Raw genomic sequence first — 20,315 nt, 5'->3', positions numbered from 1 at the left:
TATTTTAAACTATTAATTTAACAAAACTTTCCAGGAATAAAAGACGACCTTGGGCCAGGTGCATTGGCTCATGCCTGTAATCTCAGTACCTGGGAGGCTGAGGTAGGCAGATTGCTTGAGCTCAGTTCAAGATCACCCCGGGAAACATGGCAAAACCCTGTCTCTACAACAAATACAAAAATTAGCCAGGCACGGGGGCAGGCACCTGTAGTCCCAGCTACTTGGAGGACTGAGGCAGGAGGATTGCTTGAGCCTGGGAGGTCAAGGCTGCAGTAGGCCATGTTTGTGCCACTGCACTGCAGCTTGGACAATAAAGACCCTGTCTCAAAAAAAAAAAAAAAAATAGGAGGAGGAGTAAAAAGAAGAGAAAGAAGGAAGAGGAGAGGAGGAGGAGAAGAAGGAAGAGAAAGGGAAGAAGAAAAAAGAAAGAAGAAGACAGAAGACAGAAGAAAGAAGTAGGCCACCTCTATTTACACACAGAAAATGTCCATCAAGTAGAGGGAAAGCTGACCTGCAATTAATCCACAGTGATACATATCCTAACTATTAGACTCTGAAATTAAAGAAAAAGTCTGAATGGCTTCTAGGCAAAAAGATGAAACAATTTAAAAGCAAGAGAATTAGACTGACAGCAGACTTACCAAATAACATACACAGCAGGAAACAGCAGAGCCATGTTTTCAAGAAACTTAAGGAAAGAAGATGTGAACCAAGGATATTATAAACAACCGCAGTATTCTTTAAGTATTAAGACGATAGGAAAATAATGTTGAACACAAAATAACTCAAAGAATACTGTATAGATGTACCTTTCCTGAGGAATCTGCTAAAAGATGAACTTCATCTAACCAATAAATGACTAAGAAAACTTTGGCAAAAGGACTGACAGTGAGCGCTGCATATATTTAATTGAAAAGTTTAGACTGAAATAACGATGGGAACACAGGTAAAATAATAATATATAACATTCAATGTTCTGATGAAGTAGAAAAATGCAATTTAAAATGTAAAGAAAAAGGAGAGAAAAAGAGAAAAGTATGAATGAGAACACTGACTATCACTTAGGTAACAGGTGGGAGTTAAAGGATACGTTCTAAAGACAACATATCTGATAGTAAAAGTTGAAGTAAAAAAAAAAGCATTTAAAAGACTATAAAATATTAATACAAAGCAACCACTGGAATAAAAATGTAAATCTTCCTATAAAGAAGCAGAAGCATACCAAATCTTGAAGGACACAGTAAGTATGGCATAATACACATGAAAATTATTAAAAATAAAATAAAAAGAGAATTAAGCCCAAACATGACAGACATATCAATAAATGTGAATGGGTTTAACTCAAGGTCAAAAGACACATTTCAAAAGTCATTAAATAAAACAAAGAAGGACACTTTTATAATTTTAAAACCCACATTTCACATTTAGGATGTAACAGGTATCTATACAACAATACAGCAACACCTACCTAAAACAGAAACTACAACAGATGCAAAAAGAACAAAGACAAACATACTACTCAAAGGAGACTATAACACACAGTACAAGACGACTGGTCAAGCAAACAAAAAACAAAGATACATAAGAACTAAGTAACAATCAACAAGGTAGATGTTTAAATATATACTGAATACTACATCCTAATAATAAGAGAATATACAATCTTAAATATACATACATTCACATGTATATTTAAAAGTTTTGAACATATATTAGGGCACAAAGAAAATATCAGCAAGTAGTAGAAGGTAAAATTATTACAAACAATACCAGTGATCACAGTGCAATAAAAATAGAAATTAAAAATGAAACCAAAAAGGCCCTTCTACTTGTAAATTAAAGATATTCTGTTAAACTTAGCGCTTGGACAAAATAGGAAATACAAACAAAAATTACAAAATTTCTGAAAAATAATGGTAATAAACATATCTATGAGATACATTCTAAGCAGTAATCAGAAAAAAAAAAAATCATAGCCCTAAATATCTGTATCAATAAGAACTAAATTCTTAACTTGGAAGAACTAGAACAAAGTAAAATACAAAAAAGTCCAAAGAAGAAAATATTATTAGAACAGAAATTGAGATAGAAAATAGAAAAACAGTATATCAAATTAATGAGTAAAATCCTGAAAAAAAAAAAAAAACAATAAAACAAATGACTTGCTAGTTTAATTTTTTTAAAAACGGAGAAAGTGCAGATAGAAGAAAAAATAACAAGGGAGAAATAACTATTGATATAGGGAATTTTTTAAAAAGACATAAAAGATTACTTCAGTGGAAATACATTTGAAAACTAAGAGGAAATGGATAATTTCTTAAAAATATACAGTTTAGCAAACTGACCGCTTTAAGCCAAAAAATGTAAAGAAATCAATTTAAATATAAGAAATAAAGTTATCAAGAAACCAATTCCCAAAAAACACCAAACTCAGATGGTTTCACAGGAGAGTTAATCAATTTGACTACCAAAACATAAATCAAAAGTTTGCATGGCAAAGTAACACCCATAAACACAGTCACACAATCACAAACTAGAAAAATAGTCTTTGAAGATGTTTAACTTCATTTGTAATATGCAAATTAAAGCTATAATGAGATATTACTTTCCACTTAGCAGACTGGCAGAACTTCAAAAGCTTTACAGCATATCATTATTAGTGAAGTTGTGGGAAAACAGTCTCACGCATTGCTGGTAGAATCTGAAATGCCACACCCTTTATGGAAAGGCAATATCCAACAAAACTACACATGCATATATCCTTTGCCTTAGTATTCAATGAATGTAGCCTGAAGAAATACCTTAAACAGAAATACATATGTAAGGCGATTCATTGTAGCATTATTTGTATTTTGGTAAAATATTAAAAACTACCTAAATGCCCATAGATAGCAGACTGATTAGAAAAAACTTTGGCATCTATATGTCATGGAATACTACAAAAGAGAAAGTGAGAGAGTGAGAGAGTGAGAGATCTCTGAATTTACATGGAGTGATTTATGGAAACAGTAAGTGAAAAATGGAATATGTATAAGAGCATGTATGTGAAACAGCTAATAAGCACACACAAAAAAGTTCAGTTATTAGGAAAATGCAAATTAAAACTACAATGAGACACCACTTCACACTTACAAGAATGTCTATAATTTTTTAAAGTCATTAACAAATAGTAAGGATGTGGAGAAACAGGAAACGCTAATCCATTGTTGATGCGGATGTAAAATGATACAGCCATTTAGGAAACAGTTTGGTCATTTCTTAAATAAATATAAATTTACCACACAACCCAGCAACTACACTCCTATGTATCTACCCCTAAATGAAAAGTCACTTTCAGAGACTTGCACTTTTATGTTCATAGCAGCATTATGCATCACTGAAAAAAAAAAAAAGGAGGCAGTCCAAAGGTCCATCAACATGTAAATGGATAAAATATGGTATATAATAAAATACCATTCAGCAATGACAGAAATGCCTATATATGCTATGACATGGATGAACCTCAAAAACAATATATTATGCAAATGAAGCCAGATTCAAAAGGTATTATTAGATGATTCTGTTTATACGAAATGTCCCAGTAAGAAAAATCTATAGGGACTGAAACTAGATAGTGGTTCCCTGGAGCTGGAAGAGGAAACAAGGATGAACTGTAACTGAGCATATTTTGTAGCAATGATGTCAATCTAGTAAGACCATGGTCAAGTTATACAACTCTGTAAATTTGTCAAATATCACTAAATAGCACAGACTTAAAATGAGTATATTTTATGGCATTAAATTATACCTCAATATTTAAAGGGACATATATGTGAATTTTATGGTATGCAAATTATGCACCAACAAAACTGTTTTAACGAAGAATGTGTATGTAAGGTGACCTGCCATCCCAGTTTGCCTGATTGTCCCAGTTTTAGCACTAAAAGTTCTTTGTCCCAAGAAACCTCTCAGTACTAGGCAAACTAAGATGGCTGGTCTCCCTTCAGGTATGCTACCTTTTGTATAAGAAAGAATGTAAAGAAAACATACATTTTTTGTTTTCCTCCATAAAAAAGAAGCCTCAAAAACCAAAACCAATGAAGCTGGATACTTACAACAGATGGGAATGGGTCAGAACAGATAGAAGAGAAAGTTACGCTTCTGGGTATATGTTTTGGTAAGGTTCTAACTTCTAGAAGCGTGTTATGGCTCCATAAAATAATAATAATAATAATAATAATAAAATAATAATAATAATAATTAGAACGAGACGGAGTCTCGTTCTGTCGCCCAGGCTGGAGTGCAGTGGCCGGATCTCAGCTCACTGCAAGCTCCGCCTCCCGGGTTTACGCCATTCTCCTGCCTCAGCTTCCCGAGTAGCTGGGACTACAGGCGCCTGCCACCTCGCCCGGCTAGTTTTTTGTATTTTTTTTAGTACAGACGGGGTTTCACCATGTTAGCCAGACTAGTCTCGATCTCCTGACCTCGTGATCCGCCCATCTCGGCGTCCCAAAGTGCTGGGATTACAGGCTTGAGCCACCGTGCCCGGCCCATAAAATTTTTAAATAAAATTAGATCAACAAGAATAGGAGGAGTTTGGGAGAAAAATTTCAAACCTGAAGGCAAATATGTTATCTTTCAAATAACATAACTACAGTGAAGGAGAAAAAAAACCACAACTAATTTATAAATGCACAATGTAGCCATTATCCTTAACCTTGAGCAGGATATAGGTAGACAACTGAAAATAAATCTTGTTTTTACAGTGATATAGGCAAAAGCAATTCTAAAATTATTTCAGATATATTATAGAGTGAATAATTGATTTTTGGGGGAATCCAAGACTTCTGAGGAAGGAGTGACATAGAAATACGGAACAGTGACGGTGAGAAAGAATCCTGCGATAACGGATTGAAATTGGAGGCACTAGTATAAATTCATTTTGGAAATCAAACATAACATGTATATAAGCACATGTAAATGCTATCTGGACATGCATATCTGAGTGTTAATGTAGTCACGTCTTGATATCTATGGGGGATTGGTTCTAGGAACCCCGAGGATACCAAAATCTGAGAATGTTCAAATCTGAGGATGCTCGTGGCCCTTAAAATGGCATAGTATGTGCATATAACCTACACACATTCTCCCATATCCTTTAAATTACCTCTAGATTACTTATACCTGATACAAGGTAAATGATATGTAAGAGCTGTTATACCATATTTTTAAAATTATCATTGTATTATCTTTTATTTTGTGGAATATTTTCGATTCCCAGTTGGTTGAATCCAGGGATGTGGAATCCATATAGGCACAACCCATGGATACAGAGGGTCAACTGTACATACACGACTTTTCTAGTTCTGTCTGCTGAGTAGCCTAGAAACAGACACCCAGTAGCAATGAATACATCCAGCATCCAGATCTAGGTATCTAATATTCCCTACGGTTCTATGGAGAAATTGCTGACTCTAAATCCTGGAATTTCTTTTATATAACCTACGAGGTCCTTTAAACAAACGACGGGATATCACAAGGACATGGGAGCCAGCTCAATAGTTTCTACTGGCCAAATCTGAGGCAACTTGAGCATCAAAGCTGTATGGTAAAACATACAAAGTAAGTATGGTAAAATTAATTAAAAAGCACTGGAAAAACATTAAAAAGCATGAGTTTATAACAATAACATGTAAAAATGAGACGAATATAGATGGATGAATGAATGAATGGATTGGGGAGAAAGGAGGGCTCCTGCTTACAATAAAATATTAATTGCCAACTAGTACATGTGGAAAGAATGCTGAAGTTGGAGACTGAATATCAAGAATCATCAATGCATGCTAAACCCTGGATAAAAACGTTAGCATGGAATTAAAAGAGTCTCCCACAGGTTATTAATTGCAAGGTAAAACACAGTTAACTATACATTGGAGAAACTGAACACTACCTTGATCAGGTGATCAAAATTAGCATCACCAATAAGATGGATATTGTGTGCCCCCAATATCATACCATGATGACACAGTACCATCACCAGAGTATTCTCACCAAGAATGCATAACTTAAATCTGATTCAATGCTATAAAAGACCAAGGTGGCCATGGAAATGATCCAGAGTAAAGGAAACTTAAGGGAGGATAAATGAACAAGCAAACAATAAAATGAAGAGCGTAAACTCTGAATAGTTGAGTCTGGGTAAAGGACATATGGATGTCCCTTGCACTATTCTTATGCTTGCCAATTTTCTGTAAATTTGAAATTATTTCCATATAAAACGTTTAAATCAATTAAGACAGCTCAATAATGAGATGTCAATCTGTTTTGCCTAATAAGGTTTCTAAAAGTCATTTTAAAAAAAAAGTACTGTATCTTTTTTTAAAGTGTGGACAGTATTTCAAACATCAAAAACAGCAATAATCTCCATGATCCTTTAAAATGAGTAGAGTTAGATTTATGAAAAAGCAATCACATTGCCCTAATTTTTCTCATTTTCCTGTGGACCAGGGAGAGGTTTCTCAAAATGGTGTTTGGGAACTAGTATCCTAAACAAGACTTATTTTCAGTAATAGAGGGAGTACAGTTCAGTGGAAAGAACATGGAATCTGGACACAAATTTAAACTCTGGCCCTAGCAGTTACCAGCTGTGTACCCTAAGCTCTGTTTCCTCAATTGTAAAATAGCTAAATCACAGGACTGTTAAGAGAATTATGTAAATGTAACTAGTGCTTGACACAGAGAAGGTGCTCAACAAATTTGTGTTTTCCTCCTCTTCCTTTCCTCTGAAGCCACTTTTCTGTTCTCTGGAAATGAATCTAACTGGGGCCACCCTGGCCTTCTTTTAACGCAAACTCAGCCCTGTTGGAAGGATCACGTAAGAAACTAAAGCACTCTAAGAATAAGCCTCCCTTGTGGAGGAATATTTCATGAAAGCAGAAGCCAGATGTAATGGACCGTGGAATGAAAATATGGAAAGCTTATAAAAACACGTGATTTGAGGCATGTCTGGTGGTAACTGGTTATTTTAAGGAGGGTAAAGACAGCAGAAGGAATGATGTTAGATGATGTTAGAAATGATGTTTCAAAAGTCTGCTGCAAATAAAACAGTGTCTTTTTTCTTCACATATACACAAGTCTATTCAGCAAATGATCACCTATCTACTTCCAAGAGTGAATGGTATTTTATGTCAAAAATAAATAAAGATCAACATTCTATTTGTTTTACTGGCTACATATCTTTGAAGAAAAAAAAAATCAAGTCAGTAAAATGTTCATTAAGAGATTTCATCCAATTGCCTATTTTTTTTTTTTTTGCTCCTTTCAACATATTTTCCATTTACATTTAACAGGATGTTTTACTTTTATGGTGCCAATGACAATAATTCTTTAAAAATCTGTTTTTGGCCGGGCTCGGTGGCTCAAGCCTGTAATCCCAGCACTTTGGGAGGCTGAGACGGGCGGATCACGAGGTCAGGCGATCGAGACCATCCTGGCTAACACGGTGAAACCCTGTCTCTACTAAAAAAAAACCCAAAAAACCAGCCGGGCATGGTGGCGGGCACCTGTAGTCCCAGCTACTCGGGAGGCTGAGGCGGGAGAATGGCGTAAACCTGGGAGGCGGAGCTTGCAGAGAGCCGAGATCCCGCCACTGCACTCCAGCCTGGGCGACAGAGTGAGATTCCGTCTCAAAAAAAAAAAAAAAAAAAAAAAAAAAATCTGTTTTTTAAAATGGAGAAAAAATAAAGTAACTGAGTTGCATAACAGAAAAAATATACTGCCCACAAAAACTTAGTTTAACATCTAAAATCTTTATAAAAGATAAGGAAATTTTGATTTTCCCCTTTATTTTATAATTGAAAAACGAAACCACTTAACATGAACACTTGATATATTATTTCCTTAAAACTTCTCTATGGTGAAATAAAACTGTACCTAGTTGAAGAGTGTATAGAATGTTAACACTCATGACAATTTCAATCCAACCATTGATATAGCTTCAAATTACTATTAATTGTGGCTATTTTTTGGGGAAAAAAATGTGCAAAGCTTATGAGGGCCCAGTATACGAAAGGCTTAATTTTTAAGAGTCAAATCTACATTTGTCACAAGAGTTCAAAAAGTGGCATCATAGTGCGGAAACACTAGAAAATGCCATCTCTTACACATAAGTCTTTTAAAACAGGTTGGAAATCATATAAAAATACTCAGTACCTTATAAGTAATAATTAACAAAAATATTTCCATTGACTACTCTGTGTCCAAAGTGATTAAGGACAAAAATAGAAATTCTTGTTTCTTTATTATTTGATAAACTGCTGATAAGCTCCCGTTAGAAGTTTTTTAGACATTATACCAAGTTGTCTTGGTCTTCTGATCATATATATATACACACATACACACATATATATATATATGTACACACACATATATATATGCATTTTTTCAAGTAAAGAAATGTTTAACAGATGTAAACTATTTATTGAATATTTGCCACCAAATATTGTTAAATACATTATCTTGCAGCATATCGCTTTCAAGTTAAAATGTCAGAAACAAACACCAATATTTACAATTCTTTTAAGGAATGTTATATAATGACACATTAAGGCGTAAATTCTTTTGGCTTATAATTCTTAAAAGAATGATAATAGCAAAAGTGATGCAAAATCTTCAGTGTGAGATTATGATTAAGCTACATTTTACAAAAATATGGTGTAAGATGGCAATAATCCCATTCAACATCCTGGATTAGATCCCTTCAGGAGGGACTGATAATTTATACAGTCAAACTTTAAAATTTACAGATAAAGGCAGTTCAATACTGCCACTGAGAAGTACATCTCTTAACATATACAACTTTCAGGCCACAGTTTTGAAGGTCTGAAGTATTAAGTTGGTTTGATGAATTAGTCGGTTGGCACTTATGAACACATTTATTGCCCTGTTTAAAAAGAAAAGAATAAGGATTAATTTCATCCAAAAAATTCACCCTTTTAAGATTTATACTATTAACAGTAGCAATGAAATCAATTTAAGAAAAAAAAAAAAAGTTATTATTCAGTATTAAAACTTATATTCCAATTTAGGATTTAATAGTCTTGCATCATTTTAAACTATCTAGTAATTACTGCCCCCTGGTGGTTCTGACTGGCAATAAAATGTTGGAGGGCTGCTAATGATAGGTGGTGCCTCAACAACCCAGTTCATTTATAGGTGGAACAAGTTAACTGGCCAAAAGGAGGATTCAGATGTGGTCTCCAGTTGTGGTTTCATAGAAGTTAACAAGTAAAATCTAGCAAAGTATCATAATCTCAAAATCTGTAATTAATGGGCATAATGTAATTAATGGGCATAATACTCAAGAAAAAGTTAATCACTTCTAATCTGATTCATCCCACTTATCTCCTTAAAAAAGAGGTAGAAATTCTAAACGACAAACTACTACAAACTACTTTTACTGTTAAACATATTTTTACAACAAAATAATCATGCAGTTTCAAAATCTGGGAGCTGACAACATATAAAAACATATTCTTTAAAATTGGCTTTGAGCTCCATCACATTCTCCTAATGGCTCATCTTCCTGTGGCTGGAACACAGCGCTGACGCTCTAGTACCATTGTGTGGCCTTAATAGTTTCCTAGTATCATATCTAGCATGTACCTGCATTCTAGACATTTCTCAAAAGAGAATGTCCAGGGACTGGACCTGGTGGCTCACACCTGTAATCCCACCACTTTGGGAGGCCAAGGTGGGTGGATCATGAGGTATCTCAGAGTTTGAGACTAGCCTGGCAAACATGGTGAAACCCTGTCTCTACTAAAAATACAAAAATTAGCCGGGCATGGTGGTATGTGTCTATAACCCCAGCTCGGGAGGCTGAGGCAGGAGAATTGCTTGAATCTGGGAGTCGGAGGTTGCAGTGAGCCCAGATCGTGCCACTGCACTCCAGTCTGGGCAACAGAGCAAGACTCTGTCTCAATAAAAAAAAAAAAAAGAGAAGGGCCAGAAAGAAATGGATGCAAATCCATTTCTGCAAATCCATTCCCCTACTGAAAGATGGCCTAAAGATCAGACTCTATCAATAATTTTCTGTTTTGAGGAAACAGGTATAAAACTCACAGCACATTACTGATACACAAATAACTGGAATTTTAAAAAGCTGCTGAATTGAGAGAAAATAGTAGCAAGGAGACTGAATCCATATGCAGAGTAAATAATTTCAATTAATTAATGAAAATTAGGCTTTAAATTAATGTCTACCTTTCATTGTGCTTATTCCATAACAGTAATTTAAAATCAGAAATAATCCCATCATGTAAATTATTATTTTAATGTGTTTTTGGTTATTTGAGCTTAGCATAAATCAAGAAAAAAAAACAAGTTTATTTTCAAAACACAAATGCCAGCTTATTAAACTAAGTCATCAAGGAGCATTTCCCTTAGACAACCTGTGTACGGAACACCACCACAAAACAAATAATAAAATTTAGCTCGGTAATCTCTAATTTGTAATTTAAATGTAAATACTTCAACCTGTTTGAACTGTTAAAAATGACTCTGAAAATTAACAGAATTCTATCTAATGTATTTTTATCATTTTAAATATTACTACAATAATACTGTAACGATGTGACATGAATATAGAGGATCTTAAAACCTGTATAGTAGGATGGGATGATTGAGGTCTCTATTTAGATTACTTTTCTGACTTTAAGCACTGTTAAAAAATAATGTTGTTGAAAAAATTCTCACATTTGACTTGAAGTGCAAAAAACTACCTATATGGCCAGACTTTGCATCAGCTTATACATTATACGTATGCATGTATGTATGTTAAAATATATAAAATCTCTTGATTTTCTATAGTGCATTACAACCAATTATATGTAAATTAAAAACTAATGTATAATTTACATTTTAGTATATTTCCTATTTTACAGAATGATGCTATGAAAGCCTCTTTCCAGGACAGTGGGTCAAAACCCTTACAGCCCTTTAAAAACATCTGGGGCACTTTTACAAAACACCTAAACCCTGGCTCCACTCCCAGCAACTGAATCAGAATCTCTGCAGGTGGGGCCTAGGCTATGGGAATTTTTTAAAAACTGTCCTTAAGTGACTCTATTGCACAGAAAGGAATAACAACATTGCTTTAACTTTAGCGCAGTAGTTCTCAACAGACCTGTAATGTCAGTATTATCTGAAAATTTCTAAGAAATGCAAATACCTGGGCTCCATCCTAGACCTGCAAAATCAGAAATTCTAGAAGTGGGACCCTTGAACAATCTGCAATTTGAGCTGTAACACGTCTTCCAGATGACTCTGATGCCACTAAAGTTTGAGAACCACTGTTTCAGGAATGTATAAAGTAGGCCAATGAACTAAAATTGCTTTTACATTTTTAAATGGTAAAAAAAAAAAAAAAAAAAAAAAATCAAAAGAATAATATATGACAGGTAAAAATTATTTCAAGATACTGAAATTTGAATCTTGTATAAAGTTTTAGTAAAAACCAGTCACACCCTCTTGTTTGTATATTGTCTATAGCTTGTTTCTATACTATAACGGCACAGATGAGGTGGATAATGGCAACAGGCCCACCAAATCTAACATATTTACTATCTGGCTCTTTTCAGAAAGTGTCTGATAACTCCTGCTATAGAAAGGAGTTATGGCCAGAGTAGCAATCACATTCGTTTCCTATTGTTAGTGGAATGCCTTGAATATCAGTTGCCTGCAGTACTAATAAAGTAAAAGGGCTTAATTTATATGGTTTTCATACCATATAAAACCACATAATCTATTTACTTTTAAAAGTAAAGGATAAATTACAGTACTTACTTGCCATCTTTAAAATACGTTTTCAGAGTATCACTGAAACTTTTGGAGTACTTTACAAATTCTTTCTTTTGGTGTTCAAGTGCCTACAGCCACAAAATATAGTAAGAAAAAAAAGTACTAAATAAGAGAAATAATCACAACAGCCAAAGGCAAGGACAGGAGATTACACAGGATATGGGATGCACTTTATATGAATACTACTAATAAACAATTGTGGAGTATTTACTTTTAAATAAAAAGGCATATTTAAATCCAAGAATCAACTCAATGGTTAATGACACAAAACTATTTCCAACAATCAATCCTATTTTCAAGTCAATAAAACAACTAGGCATAAACCAACATCTAGGGTGTCAACTAGCAAGGCTTCTACTAAACGTACCCTGCGGTTCTGGTATTGATATTTCTTGAAGACGTTATTCACTGTATCAAGAAGTTCTTTTATTGCACTAGCTATATCCCTGTTGGGAAAAGAATAAAGAGTATCAGCTGCATTTGAAAGAAATTTGTGAGAGAAAACATCAGCTACATTTGAAAGAAATTAAGTACACTCTTAATCTAATCACAGTACACTCTTAATTATGGTAAGTGCACTCATTTCATGAATAGCCAGCCTTTTTGGCTAGCTGGCTGGAGTTGGGGTTTTAGCCTGTACCCCTCTGTAATCCGATTGCACCGCTGACCAAAGGTTGCCAACCAAAACCAACTTTCTCAAATCAATCACATTTCATTAAGCATTCCTTACTCAAATTTAGAAAAGGATAAACATTACCTATATCTGTCTTTTCTCATTTTAAATTTTTTCTCTGCTCTAATGTAGCTAAATTCAAGCTACCATGTTCTCCACTTTTGTTATTTGAACAATGAACAATTTTATGATATTCTGCATTACATATAACTCAATTCTATATTTAACAACGCTGTATGTTAGATACCTATTAGTTTTGATGTTTAACATAAAATATTTCCTCCTCAGAAAATATTCCTCTCCCCTGAGGAAATACTCCTCCTCCTTTACTCTTTTATAGATACTTTTAGCTTCTATCTAGCAACCAAATATCCTCCTCTTTCAAACACTTGCTGCCAGCCACTATTCCCTTTGGAAAATATAATATTTAAATTACTGGGGGAGACATCACCACAATATTCTTCCACTTTAACCTTTCTGGCAATCATCCTTTGACTATATATGCATCATCACCTCCTTCCCCTTTCAAAAGAAACAAAAGGAAGAAATCAGTAATTCTCATTTGAGTGTTCTTCCTATCCATGCACCATTTTTTTCTGATTTTTTTTTTTTTTTTGCCTTTCTGTCTAGCCCCTTTTGATTTCCACATTTTAACTTCATAGCAATTTTTTTCTATCAAATTGAACTTTATGTAATTCTACATTCTCAGTCTCATTCTCTACGACAAACCTTTTTCAAAATCATTCTCTTAGCTGTTAGTCACAATAAAAACTTCAAATGCAATGCAACTGTGAAGAAATGAATAAGAGAAATCTGCACCATCCTAAACATAACATTTTATTACTAATACTAATTATAAATGCCAGATTTCAGTTATTTCCAATCTAAAACATTTCAACATTCCTATTTCAAGGGGAAAAAATCCTCAGTGTCCAGGTTTCTGTGGGCATGTGGGTGTTTCCCAGCATGTTTTTCAGTAAATAAGCATGTAGAAATTTTAAGAATTAAAAGCATACAGAATTTTGATATTTAAAAAAAAGTATTTTAGAGTACTCCGAAGTAGTAATTACATTTTCATTAATTATTTCAATAATATTTTACTTATTACCTCTCTCAGGTCAAACACTGGTATTGAGCTGAAACACTGAATATTACATATTCAAGTAGGACAATAAGTCTTACATAAATGCTATCTAATTTTTTTTTTGCCTCTGGCTTAGTAACAGCAGTTTTTAATTAGATAACTATTCCTTTCATTTATGGCTTAAGCAAGTTGAGTTTTTGTATACTGGTGTAATGGACATAAACCCACCATTGTTTAATAAAATGCTGTCATAGGACTATTCTGTGAGAAAAAATACAATTTCAATAAATAAAAAATGTCAAATCTCCAAATATGCAAGCTTCTCCAAATCCACAATGGAGTTACTTAAAATGGAATATAATGCAGCAAATTACATAGTGATCAGACAGAAGTTTATACAGTCTCACTTTATAGTATATTTCAATATTCCACTGAAGAGGAATAAAATGTGTTTCCAGGGCTAGTCATCAAGATGAACATAAGTTTGATATGCAACGACAATGCCTGGATTCTACAAGTCAAAAGAGTGAGTCTGAAAAATGCTGCCTCATCCACCTAGGGAGACAGAAAGACGAGGGGAGAAGGGAGGGTTTTGCTGGACAAAAAAAGAGAGACATGCTGATAAATACTGGAAATCTCTACTTTAAAAGGGGGTGTGAGGAGGCGCAGCTCCTCAGGTGACTGCTGATGAGGCAGGTTTGAAAACTTGCAGCTAAGGTTTAATGCCTTATTGGAACAGAGCTCTCTGTCAGCCAAGGCTGTTTATTCCTAAGCCTGGCCTTCTGTTTGGACACGAGGCAAAAGACTGTTACATACCTACCAAATTGTAGAAAAAATGTTCTCTAGAAACAATCTGCAGAATGTATGTCAAATATTATGTTATCCATATGTACACAGAAAAGTATTTTCATTTATGGCACCAAGGTGTGCACATAAGGAAGCTAAATTATATTAGTAATTACCAGAGAGTTTGTTTCCTATGAGAGAAAATACTGTCACAAAAAAACCACTACACACAATTAACCAGATAAGGAACTGAGAAAAAACTTGAGGGCAAAATAAATATCACATAACTAATGAATGCGGCTTGGTGCAGATGAATTCTGTGATAAGAGGCAGATAGTATGAGCAGGAGGAACTTAGCACCAACCTAATAGTTAGGGCAGCTGTGCAAAACATACACTGAAAGACAAAGCCTTCAGATGAAACGTAAACAGACATCTTATCAAAAAACTGCATGGAAAAGTAGAGTTTCTAATCATGCTACCCAAATGTGCATGATACATGTTTATGCAAATCCGCTAATGAAAGGGAATCCCTGTGCTTTGAGTTGAGTTTGGTTTAGACTGGAAAACTCTGAAAAAATCTATTCTGGACCCTTCATGAAAACTCTTAACTTAAAACAAATAAACCTTGCTGAATTTTCACCTAAGAATATGCAAATGTAGATTACAAACAGTAAATAAATGCCTGGCTTTTTTATTTTGGTCTGTTAAATTACGAGTCTCCACTAGTTTTCCATTAGTTGAGATGTACTGGACTTCAAATTAATTTTACAAAATATTTGCATAGCTCAAATGTACTCAGGCACACACATTCACTGATCAAAAGGCCTTTTAAAATATTTGCTGGATCATTTTTCCTAATCAACTCCGTTGAGAAAAGGGAGGAAAATTCTCATTTCGCAACGCTATTATAGCATGTACTGTTGAATGTATGCTAGGTTCTGTGCTAGGCACTTCATGTACATCATTTCTTTCAATTCTCACAAGTCATTACCCTTACTTTCAGAGGCACAAACTAAAATGACAGAAGTTAAGCAACTTATATCCAAGGTTACATAGCTAAATGTTGGAATGGAGATTCAAATCTAGGTCTGCTAATATATTCAAAACTGCCTGAATATTTATTAGCTGTCAGGAATCTTTTTTACTTGTACTTTGATACAATCTATAGCATCACCTATAGCACTTGGTGTAGTATGTGTATGACATATGCTTACTGAAAAATGTTGCTAAAGTGAATAAAGGGGATAACTACCTTAGATACAAGAAAGTAAAATATTTGAGAAATGCCTGAAGGAGAAATAATTTTCTATTTTGGTGCAATTTTATCCACTAATTTGTCAATTAATAGTGGTAAGAACATACATGAAAATGTACCAATATATGACAGTGATATAAATAATTATACCTTAGCCTATCTATGCTATTCATATGTGGTTGAATTTTAGTCTCAGAAATAACATACATATCAACAAACTTGCCAGGGTAAATTATCCCTCCTCAAATGGTTAGGAAGTAAATTTTCATTGCCACCATTACCCTTAATTCAATCGTGCTAAATGAGTACACTCTAGACAACAGAACTGAAGTATTATTACTCTCCCATAAATGAAACAACATCCTAAAGAAAGTCTCTGTCAATGACTATGGACAAGACTCTTAAGCTCAATTTCCTTATGACTAAAATGTGCTGTTAATAATGTGGTTTTCAAACGGTAGCTCCCTAGAGTCACAGACAGTTTAGCAGAGATGTCTCAGGGACTCTGTAGGGGGAAAGAGGATGTCAAAGTGACAGGATGAGGGCTCTGGGCCTACATTTCTATCTCAGCTTCAACCACAACACTGTTATCTCTCTCATGTACTGGCATCCTATGTTAAAATATCCTTTATCATGTTTCTTTCAAATGGCAGAAACTTTATTTTTCAATCTCCAGATTAGATCAACATTGTAAATCGATGATTGGGAAACAGCAGTGAACACCTGGCGTTAGGTTGCCTGGGTTCAAATCCATCTCTACCACTTAATAGGTAAGGTCTGTGGCCTTACCTAATTTTCTGTGCCTGCTTCAATTTCCTCACTTGTTACTGGGTTGTTGTGATAAGTAAATATATGTACAGTGACTAAAATAGTGTTTAGCATATAATAAGTACTATATAAGTGATTGCTATTAAGATGACATTGATTATATAAATGTACTTTGATGATCTGAAGCAAAATCTGCTGCAAATATTATTTTAAATGTCAAATCTTCATAGAAATGTATCATGGCTCATCAACAAGTCCATGATTATCAAAGCAAATGAAAACTTACCAAATTATTTGAAAACTTTAGAAATAAATAGTCTGAACAATCAAGTTTGGGATCATTGACTTTATCCTTTTACAGGCCAAATATATTTACTTTATACAGAGCGAGTACCCCTTAAATGAAATGCTTGAGACCAGAAGTCTTTAGACTTGGGGATGAGGCCCAAGCATAAACATGAAATTCATTTATGTTTTTAAAGTGCATTCATATATGCATATATGTTGTGCATAAAATAAAGTTTTGATTGTGTTTTGCCTACAATCCATCCATCACATGAGGTCAGACGTGGAATTTTCCACTTATGGTATCATGTCACGGTGCTTAGAAAGTTTCGGATTTTGGAGCATTTAGAATTTCTGATATTCAAATTAGGGATGCTCAACTTGTACTAGATTAAAAATAAAACTCCATAAATAGTGGATTACCTTCCCCCTTCACATATTAAAAGTAGAAAAGGAAGCTGGGGCTTTCCTATAGGAAAGGTAGAATACAAAAAAAAACCATAGGCTGGGTGCGGTGGTTCACGCCTGTAATCCCAGCACTTTAGGAGGCCGAGGTGGGTGGCTCACAAAGTCAGGAGATTGAGACCATCCTGGCTAACACGGTGAAACCCCATCTCTACTAAAAATACAAAATATTAGCCGAGCATGGTGGCGGGCACCTGTAGTCCCAGCTACTTGGGAGGCTGAAGCAGGAGAATGGTGTGAACCTAGCAGGCGGAGCTTGCAGTGAGCCAAGATAGCACCACTGCACTCCAGCCTGGGCGACAGAGAAGACTCGGTCTCGAAAAAACAAAAACAAAAACCAACCAACCAAACAAATAAAAAAACCCTTAGGGTTTGTCCCTTGTGACACAGATTTTGGCTATTCAGTTAAAAGCCTTTTTCATATTCCTGGTCTTTAATTATTGTCAAAGAGTAGGGTCATTCCTTGATAGCTGCGTGGCATACCTATCACACACCATTATTTTCTAGGGGACATATTCCTCTCTTTACGTCACTCAAAAGATAGTATCCAAACTAGCTAGGTATCCAAACAAGCTAAAATAGCATTTCTCAATGTGAACGACAAAGAATACTATTTTCAAAAGATGAATGTTTTCTTTTTCTTTCATAATTGAGATTTTGTTTGTTGTGTTGAGGATCAGTACACAGACATTTCAACTTGTACACAATTCTGAACGTACATACTGCAAAATCTAAAAAGCCACGTATCCTTATTATTCTTTAAAGTTATTCCAGTGACTTTCCAGCTTACAACTGAGGCAAAATTTCCTTCAGAGGCTATCAAGTACCAGTACTTTCAAATGTTGATAAGCTGTCACATACATCCCACCAATTCACAATTTAATAGCATATACACTATATACTTTAATCTTTCACAGCACATTAACAAAATTATTAGAAAAACAGGACTACCATGACCAAAGATGTTACAGAGTGCACACAATTCTGAAAGGCAGAGCCAGGCTCAAGGAGTGGTTTGCCCAAGGAAATAATTCCACTAAAAAACAACAGGAAGAAGTAATTTAAGGTCAGGTGTGGTGGCTCACTCCTGTAATCCCAACACTTTGGGAGGCCAAGGCAGGAGGATCACTTGAGCTTAGAGGCTAGAGACCAGCTAGGGAAATGTAGGGAGACATGGTATCTATTAAATATCAAAAAAAAAAAAAAAAAAATTAGTCTGGTGTGGTGGTGTACACTAGTAGTCCTAGCTACTCAGGAGGCTGAGGTGGAAGGATTGCTTGAGCCCAGGAGGTTGAGGGTGCAGTAGGTTATGATCACGCCACTGCAGTTCAGCCTGGGTGACAGAGTGAGTAATTAAAAATGTTCAAGACATTAAATGCAGCACTGCGACTCCACTTCGCCATTTAGTATGCTTTGTATTACGGGATATAAAAACTAACCACCCATTTATGGAATGTTAAGCTGACACTCATAACAATCAAGGCTTCCCATAATTCAATATCCAACATTATTTTCTCATTGTACCAAAAAATAACCACAAATTACATTATTTCACGTCTTAAAATAAAAAAGCATTTCCACTGAAAAAACGGGATGAGGTGGAATTTACTCCTTAAATGTTTCTAGAGTTACTAAAAAACTTGCATTTACAATATAGTTGATAAAAATATTCCTCTGGATTATGTAAGAAGAGAGAGGGGGAACCACTGATAAGACATGGCATGAGATATTAATCAGACTGGGCTTCTTTCTCTCCTGCTTCAGAGGCTGGACTCTCTTCACAGTTTTAGTTTTTCTGTTTTCCGCAGGTAAATCTTTATTCTTGGTTAGCCACTTTGGCCTGTTTTCACTTTGCTATTCTTTTCTTTTGTTTGCGCTTTTTTACCTGAAGATTTATCCTATCCTGCTACCCTTTGGGGCTTCATTTCCACTACTGAAAGAGCAGGTTTAGCTGACAACTATATCCATCTCCTTTTGGGCTTTTCCTTCACTGTCCTGTCAGCTGAGCTGACCATCCTCTTGGGCATCCTGGAAGTGGGGAAGGCACATATCGGATGCATGTGGGCCAAGGCATGCTGAGGGCCTTCATGAAGCTGGGCTGCCTGGCTGCTGCCACTTCTCCCACTGCCCAATCTCCAAAAGATGAATGTTACTATTTATTCCAAATGAGTCTCCTCAGGTTCTTCAAAGTTACCACATATGTCAGAGCCTCTTCCAGAAAAAGACCTGTGCTAAATTTCTTCTTCCCAGTAATATCCACCTATGGTTTCACCAAAACCATGCATTGATAGTGACACTGCAAGTATTTCCAGCTTTGTTTTCTATTCACTGAGGCTGAAGAAAATTACCATACTCTCTAGTTTAAAGATACTTATGTAGGGATTATGTTTTCACTCAATCCCCTACCCTCTCACCCCTCACTGTACTCCAGAAGAGAGTGTCCCTGGTCTGAGAACTACTTCTCTAAGATGACCCTTCTGGCTGCTGCTCACCAGCCAGCCTCCTGGCCCCATGCATATTCTTGGTCTTATTTAACCTATATCCCCCAAAGGCAAGGATTTAGAGGCTACTTGGTCAGTCTTAGAAAATGCTACTTATGCGTAAGAGTACATTACTTATGTTAATGACTGCTGCCATTTCTGAAATAAAAACAATTTTGGTATCTCTTACTACCAATCTCTAGGATATATCCAGTTTCTCTATTCATTTATCTGACATTTATATTTTCCCATCATTTATGTAGTTCAAACTACATTCCAGTTTACGCACATTTCATTATTGTTTTAAAATTAAACACTCTAAAAAATGTTGTACTCTGAAACCAAACACCCTAAAGTTAATAAAATGCAGTATTTAACAATTTGAGATTTTATTTCAAATTAGCATTTCAAGTTAATGTCATACCAAAATTAAAACATGTAGATGAGTAGTTCCTTGGAAGTACTTTTAAGAAAAGAAACAAAACAAAAAATTGCTTACTTGATTGTCTGCAGAAACCTCACTCTGTCATTGATCTCATCTGGGATCTTACTGAGAATTTGTTTAAGTGCTCGTGCCTTTTCGTTTAGGTCTTGGAACTCTGGCTCTGGTCGCTCAATCATATACTCTGATAAAATAAATACATAATAAAAAACATCCTGCGACTCTGCCAAATTCACA

At 35.0% G+C, this 20,315-nt stretch overlaps 1 protein-coding gene across 5 annotated transcripts in view; it reads right to left on the bottom strand.

Annotated features, from left to right (window-relative positions):
- Window positions 1–8,436: 8,436 nt before the first annotated feature.
- Window positions 8,437–20,315, bottom strand: part of PDCD10 (programmed cell death 10) — a 51,292-nt gene continuing 39,413 nt past the window's right edge. For all 5 annotated transcript variants that reach the window (XM_007972176.3, XM_007972177.3, XM_037988589.2 and 2 more), the window contains 4 exons: window positions 20,136–20,262; window positions 12,206–12,284; window positions 11,824–11,906; window positions 8,437–8,920 (listed from right to left, as the gene is read on the bottom strand). In XM_007972176.3, coding sequence (XP_007970367.1) covers window positions 8,839–8,920; window positions 11,824–11,906; window positions 12,206–12,284; window positions 20,136–20,262 — 371 coding nt within the window. In that variant the 3' untranslated portion in view covers window positions 8,437–8,838. The remainder of the gene's footprint in view (window positions 8,921–11,823; window positions 11,907–12,205; window positions 12,285–20,135; window positions 20,263–20,315) is intronic.

The sequence above is a fragment of the Chlorocebus sabaeus genome, chromosome 15 (assembly GCF_047675955.1).
Source record: "Chlorocebus sabaeus isolate Y175 chromosome 15, mChlSab1.0.hap1, whole genome shotgun sequence".
Classification (NCBI taxonomy): Eukaryota; Metazoa; Chordata; class Mammalia; order Primates; family Cercopithecidae; genus Chlorocebus; species Chlorocebus sabaeus.
The sequence above is the reverse complement of the archived record's forward strand: the minus strand, read 5'-3'. Positions and strand labels throughout refer to the sequence as shown.